The sequence below is a fragment of the Adiantum capillus-veneris genome, chromosome 5 (assembly GCF_014529385.1).
Source record: "Adiantum capillus-veneris isolate H3 chromosome 5, ASM1452938v2, whole genome shotgun sequence".
NCBI classification, from domain to species: Eukaryota; Viridiplantae; Streptophyta; class Polypodiopsida; order Polypodiales; family Pteridaceae; genus Adiantum; species Adiantum capillus-veneris.
Window position 1 is genome coordinate 127,059,435 of NC_140935.1, and position 10,154 is coordinate 127,069,588.

A 10,154-nucleotide genomic window follows, 5' to 3' on the forward strand; every position below is an offset into this window, starting at 1 on the left:
CCTCAGAATAAGGCCCCTGTAACACACATCCGCCCAGACGTGGTTGGGGATGAGGTGGCAAAAGATGGTTGACCTGAGAACGTGTCTGCTGCTCTGCGAGATCTACCGAAGCAGACCCGTCACCCATCCATGCTCAATGGTGGGGACATCCTCAAAAGAGCAGCACCGTGAGGGACCAGTGGGTTTGAACAGCTGGCGCCAGCCTTGAAAGGTGGATATCCTTCCACCTGGGGCTACGCCCATTTGATGAGATTAACCCCGTGTGACAGGCAGGGCGTCCGTATGGTTCTTTTACGGCTCTGTCCACCACCCATGTGTGACAGGGGCCTAGCAGTTGGCGCAGAAGGGTGCTGCGACAGCATACCACAAAAAGCTCCAATACTGTCAAAACCAAATTCCAGTGACAAAACTCCAGTTTGCACATGCACAAGTAGACTGTTATTCTTAGGAGGACAAAACCAGAATTAGAAAGATATCACATAACATATAAGCCCTTTTACTGCAAAGTGTGCAGAAGAAAATTTGTCTCCACTCTCACCATTCTCAACATAGGCCACCAAATTGTAACATTTATGAGAACGTTGGCTCACTAGCCGTCGTAAAAACAAGCACCAATAAAAAATATTCTGATTTTATTGCTTTTCTTCTTCGTGTGGTTGTCAGCAATAAATAACTCTTGCTGAGTTGTTACGGACAATATATACATGCAAGTGTGTACAGGCAATACATCCCTCACATTCTATACCCGATAGTGGCGATAGCTGTGCCACTGCTACATGCCAGTATCTATGTAACTTGGAAAAAAAGAAGGTAGTTCAATGCTGGTCAATACGAGCCTCAATGACCAATCAGTGTAAAGCATGAAAACATGAGGCAATGCTCGGCATTCACAGCTACCTTAAGAAAGCCTTGCACACCGAGCTCAATTCGTAAACCACACAACTACTTTGCATACCAAAAAGCTGGAAAATTTGCAGGAAAAAAGATTGGTATTACTGTTTTGTCTTCACCCTCTTTGTCCGACTGCGGCAGCCACCCTTCATGACTTCGCAAGGAGGACCAGAACCTCCAGCAAGAGAGCTGTACTCTTGCGGCGTAGAGGGGCCCTTTTCACTGCTGATGGGGGAATGAAAACACCTAACATCTGCATCGCAAGGGAGACTGCAAGAATTAAGGTAATAACCACCTGGTAGAGGCTGAAGATCACCATCTTTCTGAAGAAGGTCAATCCCATTAGGTTCAAGACGAAGCTTTTGGGCAGACGGGCATGACCCAAGCTCCCCATCGATGCGCCCCCGAAACTCAGCAAGAAGACCACGCAGACGCACAACCTCCGCCTCAAGAGCAGCTTGACCTTGCAATTTCCTCACAAGCTGTTGATTTAGGCTTCTCAGCTCCATCACCTGCTCTTCAAGAAAAGCAGTCTGTGCCTTCTTCTTCTCTCTGTACTTCCTCACTGCTTCTCTGTTTCCCAAAGTCTGTTTCTTACTGGCCGGCTCAATTGGGCTGTCTAGGCTTATGACTTGCTCCGAGGTTACATTCAAGCCATGATCAGAATCGGCCTTGCCCCCTATGGGAGTAAAGAGCTGTGTGTGAGTGTGGAAACATGTATGAGTGTGTGTGTTGTCGGGCCCAGGTGGGTTGCAAGTGTGGGTGTGGGTGCATGAATGAGTGTTCTTCAAAAGCTCGTCCAAGAAGCTCTCCATAGAGGGATCGCTGCAATCTGAGAAAACATGCCGATCTGAGAAGTCGATTTCTCCATCATCCATCGCTGCAGAACCTTACAGCTTGAAAATGTCTGCACCTTAATTTAGAGAAACCCTGGTCTACATAGGCAAATGCCAACTAACCCAATTTGTCGTCTGAGGTCATGCCTCATGCGAAACCCTAATCTAGCTACAAATACCGGACTCTGCGAGTATCGGTGTAGAATGAAGCGAAACCGTTGTTTGAGTTGCATAACCTAATCGAGTGGATGACGAAGTCGAGCTCCTGATGAACTGCAAACGGACTCTCTGCGAAAACCTTATGCTGCAGATCGAGCTGAACTGCAACCTTCAGCGAATCAAGCTTCAAACATCACCGTATTTCAAACAAGACTCCAGAAGAAGTTTGAGAGAAGCGCTGTGGGTGAGGGCGCAGCGAGTTGCGAAACACCACGCAATCCCTCAAGCTTAAGGAAGAGACCCACATGTAAATGCGGGCACAAAGATTCCTACAGGGCTTGGGCCTTTCGTCCCTTGTCTAAATCAAAAACTGGTGTTGGCCTTTGGCCCTTGGGACCACTATAGGGCTAGCTGAGTTGGAGTTGTTTAAGTTACTATGCAATCCATGCTGATGCATCCTCCTTGTCTATTACGGTTACCGAACAAAGGCTCAAGCTTGAATTAACTCTCCCTATCCTGATGGTTCAGGGGGAGGGATTCCGGCCCCTTCCCCTGACACGTGGCAGCAGCAGCTTTATCCGGTTTGTGTGCTCTGAACCCTGCCCGCTCAACGAGAGAAAGAAAAGACCTAGCCTACACGAAGAGAGAGAAAGAGAGGCGGCACGAGCAGAGAAAGATTCCCGTCGCCCTCGACCACGTGGTGGTAGGCGGCTACCTCTCGGCCAGTGTGGCCTGCAGCAGCCAAGGCACTCAGTGCACTGTGAGAGAGAGAGATAGAGAGAGAGAGACTCCATGTCATGCGCGAACGACCGTTTGACTGCTTGGAAGAAAGGAGTGCCATCTGCCTGTGACGAGCGTAATGGCAATATGAGGGGCCCAAGGGTCCAAGCTCTCTCTCATCATGCTAATTCACGATGGCAGTCATCTTGCTGCTCTACACTCAGTGCAGTTTGAAACTCTCTCTCTCTCTCTCTCTCTCTCTCTCTATATATATATATATATATATATATATATATATATATATATATATATATATATATATATATATATATATATATATATATATATATATATATATATATATATATATATATATATATAGTTGAACGGTGAAACCTCTCAAAAGGAATCTGACAACAACAACAGACAATGTGGACGCTAATTGGAAGATGGAACGGTTGTTAACGTGATTGCAGGCATACAAAGCTTTGATGAGATCGATAGAAGTAGTTGCAGGAGGTGGGGGATCGGGAGCATGGCTTGAGGAACACCGAGATTTCATGTGTGTGTGTTTGGGAGGGTTTCGCTAACAAAGATGGTGAGCCGACTCTGTATAGGTTAACACAACACCACAACCTGATTAATTTGCACCTTAATGTTGTTGGTTGTAGCCTTTGACAACCCAACCTATTTGTCCCCTACCTATTTGTCTCCTGACGTTGCTGGTTACAAGTAATGTTCTAATTGAAGGTAGGCAATGGGCTTTTGTTTTGGCTACTAATGTGATGACGCTCTGTGTATTTTTAGCATTCCTTATTTTTACTTTTAAGTTCATTCTATGCAATGGAGTACCCGGTCCTCTGTGTGTGTGTGTGTGTATGTGTGTGTGTGTGTGTGTGTGTGTGTGTGTGTGTGTGTGTGTGTGTGTGTGTGTGTGTGTGTGTGTGTGTGTGCACGTGCGACGTGCACGCATGTCATAATAATCAATATCTAATTCTCCTAAATGATTTTCTCATATTAAACTGATCATTTAATGTGGGGAAGTGCCAAGGGAGAAAAAGCTAGAATATTGGTTAAGCTAGCAGACCGGCCACAGTAGGGATCCAAAGGAGGGAAAATAGGGATCCAAAGGGGGGGCCATCTGCAAAAGATCCATGTGAAACAATGGGCCAAAAAGACCCTAAGGTTCAGCCCATTAAGACTTCCAAAATGCTAAGGTTCCAAAATTCAAAGGTTGTGTCCAAAGGTCAACCCTAGGGAAAATTGGATGCTTAGTGTGTGCCCTAAAAGTCTTTCCACATCCCTACATGGGAGGGGGCGAGCCCCAAAGCTAGGGGATGAGAGAGAAAGCCACACACACACACACAGGCTCCCTTTACACAAAGGGAATGAGGGACACATGTCAGCTCCCTAGGCCAGATGCCCACAAGGTGTGCCCAGTTCCTATTGGAAGACCCTTGAAGTGGACCAATGAGAATTAAGCTAGAGTAAATGTAGTTTAATTAAGTTAAAAACATTTAATAAAAGAAACCAATGAGAAATAAGTCTCCTAGAAGACTATTGGGCAGTCTCCCAAAGGGTCCAATGAGCATTCAGAAGCCTCATGGCTTGCCTGATTCCTATTGGCCAGGAGACAAAGGGGTCCAATGAGAGTTTTGTTTAATTATTTAATTATCTAAAGCTCTCACAAAAGGGGAAAGGGGGACACATGTCTGAAGGCTATCACTTATGCTGTTTAATTCCTATTGGCTTGACCTGGGGAGGTCCAATGAGGCAAAAGCCAGACCTAATTAGCAGCTAGGGCTCGCCCAAGAGAGAGAGGGGGCTGATTTTTGTTTGGCATTGACACACACACACTCACACTTGACCATGTGTGAAGGAAGAATACTCTATCTCCTCCCAAGCTTTAATGGAGAGCTCATCACCTACTCCAAGCTTGTGAGATAGAAGCCTACATCAACACTCTCTTGGCATGTGGATGCAAATCCAACCAAGAGCCAAGCTTCAATGCATGCTCATCTTCTCTACCAAGCTAATTACTAAGCTAAGCTATGCTAATATGAGTGATTATGTGAGGAGATGTACATCTTTCTCGTAAGATACTTCTTTTTCCTCTCAATCTACTCTCATACCCTGCTAGCTCTCACCATCTTCGAAGGTGTGTGAGGTCTTGGGTCTGAGAACGGGGATAATTCAAGTTGTGTTTGATTAAGTGTTTTGCTTGGTGTATGAAGCTTCCATCTTCATTGCACTAGCTAGTCTTGAAGGAACACAAAGAATTGTATTGTACAATGTCTCTCTTGATGGGAGAAACCATAATACAAAGCCTTTTGGAGGGGGGACCGGCTCCATGCAAATCCGGTCCTCAATTGTTGTCAATAGCTTAATTGCTCTCTCTTTTGAAAGTATTGTCGATGCTATCTAACTAGGTGTTATGCTTTTTGTTGCTCTCTCTCCACCCAAGCACTCTTGTAATTCTCATTAGGAATCTATTCTAATGAAATGCCCACTATGTTCATGCTAATTTCCGCTACACATAAGATTTTAGGCCATTAAATGTTACATTGGTATCAGAGCTCAAGGTTTCTCTTTTCTTGCTCAAGAAGGGAGGTCCTCAAGCTAGCTACAAATGGTTGGTATTATTAATTGCCTGTGAGTAAGTAGAATAGGGATTTTTCAGCCTTGCAGTGCGCCTGCCTTTGTGCAGTTAACGGGGCATCACCGTCGAGAGCTATGGTCTTAATAGTGGAGTCCTACGGGGCTTGCCTACGGCTTAACCACTATTGAGCTATTAGAAGCTTGACAGGAGCCGGTGCTGCCTTGGTGTCGAAAGACCCTCTCTTCTATTCCTTGCAATTAATGGTATTCGAGCCGCGGGTACAGTAGCTTGAGTGCTTTTTCTAAAGGGGTAAAGAGGAGTAGCAACTAGGGCTTGAAGTGCCAAAGTACACCTAAAAAGTTTACACCTAAAAGTTGTTAGAATGACTGACAATAGTAAAGAGAGTGAAATTAATGTTGATAACTTTGATTTTGCTCATGAGCAAGCTACTAATGATGCTTCAATGCTTGTTAACTATCTTGTTTCTAGGCTTCAACAAGCCATGGGCAATCCATCTCTCCAAAGTGAAGTGCAACGGCAGCTCCGTGCTCACGGGATTCTCCAAACTCATCACCATGACGAGAGAACACCTAGGAAGCCTCCTTGTGAGACTACCAAAAGAGGTCTCTCTCCGATTCGTGAGGAAGAAGAGAATCCATATGAAGGGCTCAAGAACTTACTTCTTGATGATGCATCTCCTTCCCAAAGGAGAACTCAAGAGCCTCCACCGAAGGAACGAGAAAGAAGCGAGTCTTCCGCCACCTCGGCGGAGATGGCTCCACGAAGACGGCGGGCTAAACGCTCTCCATCACCACCAAAGCGGAGAAGACCATCACACTCTTCTCCACGCCATAATTCAAAGAGGGATGATAAAAAGCAAGAGAAGAAAAAGGCAAGAAAGAGGACACCCTCTTCTCCATCTTCTTCATCCTCTTCCTCTTATGAAAGCTATGGTGAAGACGACAAAGATCAAGACAAGAAAAAGGCGAGAAAGAGGTCACCCTCTTCTCCACCTTCTTCAAATTCTTCACCTTCTGAAGAAAGTGATGGTGCAACTTTTGAACCATCAAAAAGAAGAGGCCATAGGAAATCCTATGCCGCATGGAAGAGGTCGTCCAAGCTGAAGAAATTCAAAGAGGGAGGGAAGAGCATCTCTTTCCTTACCTATGATGGCACCTTCGGTGCTACAGACAAAGTTTTGGCCTTTATTCAGCAATTCGATGCGGCGTTTGGAGATGAGGGCTTCACGGAGTCCTCTAAGCTACGCCATGTAGCTATGCACTTTCAAAAGTCCGCCAGACAATGGTGGTCTAGCCTACGAGCCAACGGTGAAGCTCCACGAACATGGAAGGCTTTAAGAGCTTCCATTATGAAGCAGTTTTTGGCCACCGATGCCAAAGACAAAGTACTCACCGAATGGCGAAGCTTAAAGCTCTCTCCCAATGAATCCATCCACAAATATGTAGACAAGTTTTGGGACCTACAACTCAAAGCCACTGTCTTCAAAAAGTTGGATTTTGGAGAGCAAAAGCAACAATTTTGTGCGGGCTTAACCGAAGAAATGGCGGAGTATGTCAACTCCCAAAGGCCACGTACCATATCGGCGGTAATACACCATACTATGGTGGCCTCGCGAATCAATTTCCAAACGGGGGGTAAAAGAAATAATAAGCCCCCGGAAAACAAGGGTTCCAATGAGCCTAAGGGGAAGGACAATGTCCAAAAGTCTCCTAAGGGCACTTCCAACAAAGCTAAAGAGAAGGGAGTTTACAAAGGAAAGAATAAACTCTCTCCTGAAGAGCTTGAGCGTTATCGTAAAGATAACCGGTGTTTCAAGTGCGGCGAACAAGGGCATGCGTACCGCGCTTGTCCCCAAAAGAACAACCGCCAAGATCCTCCTAGAGCTTCTTTGGTTGAAATCCAAGAGGAGGAGATTCACCAAACTCACCACAAAGGATCTCCTCTATGCCATGCTTGGGGAAAGGTAAGAGAACATGATGCTTTTATTCTCTTTGACCCTGGTTCTACTCACAATTTCATATCTATGGAGTTAGCCACCAAGCTAGGCATACAACCTACGAGGTGGGAGATATCCTACCCGCAGACAGTGCCTTCAAGGGGCAAGAAGCTTCAGTCACTCCCTTAATCGGGAAATTGAGGCTTCATGTCCAAGGCTATGTGGACAAAGAGGACTTCTTTATCTCTCCTCTCAAGCATGAGGATGTAATCCTAGGGGCACCATGGTTTGACCGCCTGGCTGCCGATGTTAAATTTCCTGAAAGGAGAATCTCCTTTAAGTTCAGGGAAAAGGACATGTATATAGATGCTAAGGAGATGGGTAACACCATCCCCATTGTACATACACCAGCTTTCAACAAGTCAATAAAGAGCTCTATTTCCGTGTACATGATTTTTGTTAAAGATTCTCAAAATGAACCTGATGCTTTAACAAAAGAAAATAAAAGCAACCAAAAGGAATTAGAGTTATCCAATTTTCTCAAGGGGTTTCAAGATGTTTTTATTGACGACATCCCTTGTGAGCTACCTCCTAAACGAGGTAATGACGACCATGCAATTGAACTTCTTCCAGGAAGTTCACCGCCTAACAAACCTCCTTATAGAGTTTCTCAAGCTCAACAAGAGGAGATTATGCGGCAAGTGCATGAGTTAGTTGAGAAGGGCATGGTTAGGCCTAGCTCATCTCCATTTTGCTCACCTGTGCTATTAGTGCAAAAGAAAGACGGCACATATCGTATGTGTGTCGACTATAGAGCACTAAATAGGATCACTATCAAGAATAGGTTTCCCGTTCCACGGGTAGAAGACCTATTTGATAAGCTACAAGGATCGACCTACTTCAGTAGGATTGACCTAAAAAGTGGCTATCATCAAATAAGGATAGTTGATCAAGACATTGTAAAGACCGCATTTCGTACTACATTTGGTCTTTACGAATACATTGTCATGCCTTTTGGCTTGACTAATGCACCAGCCACATTCAACCGCTTGATGGAGAAGCTGTTCAGGCCTCATCGAACCTTCACTGGAGTGTTCTTTGATGATATTATCATCTACTCTAATTCATTGGAGGAACACAAGCAACACCTCCAGGTAATATTTCAAGTTTTAAGAGAGAATAAACTTTATGTTAATCGAAAGAAAAGTGAATTTTTCTTGCAAGAGATTCAATATTTAGGTCACATTATCTCTCAAGATGGAATCCAAATGGATCCATCCAAGTTAGAGGTAATAAAAGGATGGCCTAAACCAAGGAATCTTCATGAACTAAGAAGCTTTATAGGTATGTGTGCATACTATAGACGCTTCATAGAAAAGTTCTCACAAATTGCGGGACCATTACATGACCTAACAAAGAAAAATGTTAGGTATACGTGGTCTGCTAAGGAGAACAATGCTTTCGAAAAGCTTAAAGAAAAGCTTATCTCTCAACCTGTGCTTACACTACCGGATCTCTCAAAACCATTTGAGGTCCAATGTGATGCTTGTGGTGATTGCCTTGGGGCTGTTCTACTCCAAGAAGGGCACGCCATAGGCTATGAGAGTCGAAGGCTCGACCCTGTTGAGCAAGCTCTAGGCATATACGAAAAAGAACTCCTTGCAGTTCTACATGCCTTAGACTCATGGAAGCACTATTTATTGGGGACTCCTTTCATTCTGCGAACGGATCACCAAAGTCTTAAGTACTTCATGACGCAGACCAAGCTTTCCGACAAACAAATGAGGTGGGCAAATTTCCTTTCGCAATTTCATTTTCATATTGCTCACATTGCTAGCAAGCATAATCAAGTAGCCGATGCACTCTCAAGACGACCGAGAGTGAATGCGGTTTCCATAGCAACTCACAATGATCTATCTTCAATGATAGATGAGTATGCTATTGATCCCGATTTTAGAGATGTGATTTCAGCCCTTGCATTAGGGAAGAAAGAAGAACCATTTATTTTACAAGATGGTTATCTTCTCTATGGCAATAGACTATGCGTTACTAACTCACTACGTGAGAAAGTAATGTATGAATCTCATGCTCCCCCATATGCGGGGCATAGAGGCATTCAGTCTACCCTAAAGGGAATTGAAACATATTTCTATTGGCCTACCATGAAAGTGAACATACACGAGTATGTTTCCAAATGTGTGGTATGTCAAAAGACAAAATTTGATAGAGGGAAGCAACTTGGATTGCTTCAACCCTTGCCAATCCCTAATTCACCTTGGGAGAGCATATCCATGGATTTTATCTTTGGATTGCCTAAGTCTATCCATGGGAATACGGGAATATGGACGATAGTAGACAGGTTCAGTAAACAAGCTCATTTTATACCTGTCAAAAAGACTATCAAAGCCCATCAAATGGCAACCCTCTTCATTTCACAAATTTTCAAGTACCATGGCTTGCCAATGTCCATAGTGTCGGATAGAGATCCTAGAATGACCAGTAATTTCTGGAAGGGTCTCTTTGAGAATTTAGGAACAAGGCTAAACTTCTCTTCGGCCTATCATCCACAAACTGATGGCCAAAGTGAAATAGCTAACCTAACCATTCTCGATCTACTAAAAGCCTATGTAACGGAAGTAGATCAAAGATCCCAATGGGAGAAGTACTTACCCTTATTAGAGTATGCTTACAATAACACTGTACATACTTCCACAGGAAAAGCACCTTTCGAGGTAATTGAGGGAAGATCAAAAAGTCCCTTGCTACTTAAGGTACATGGGAAGATCTTCGCTGCAGATGAGTATAGCCGAGACCTACAAGAATCTTTCCAAAAGATTAAGGATGCTATCTCTATCTCACAGCAAAGGCAAAAGGCTGCTGCTGACAAGCACAGAAGAGCCCAAGCCTTTAAAGAAAACGATTGGGTCTTGTTAAAGTTTCCCAAGGCTCGATTAAGGCACACGACGGGCAAGAATCCTACGGGCCACCAAAA

At 44.3% G+C, this 10,154-nt stretch overlaps 1 protein-coding gene across 1 annotated transcript; it reads right to left on the bottom strand.

Moving 5' to 3' along the window:
• Positions 1–551: 551 nt before the first annotated feature.
• LOC147458080 (basic leucine zipper 23-like) lies at positions 552–2,214 on the bottom strand. Its single transcript, XM_086512829.1, has one exon. The coding sequence runs from the start codon at positions 1,767–1,769 to the stop codon at positions 993–995; it is 777 nt and encodes a 258-aa protein (XP_086368955.1). The 5' UTR covers positions 1,770–2,214; the 3' UTR covers positions 552–992.
• Between the last annotated feature and the right edge of the window lie 7,940 nt (positions 2,215–10,154).

Coding starts and splice junctions, on each gene's coding strand:
- LOC147458080 (XM_086512829.1), bottom strand. CDS start 1,769: ATGGATGATGGAGAAATCGACTTCTCAGATCGGCATGTTTTCTCAGAT.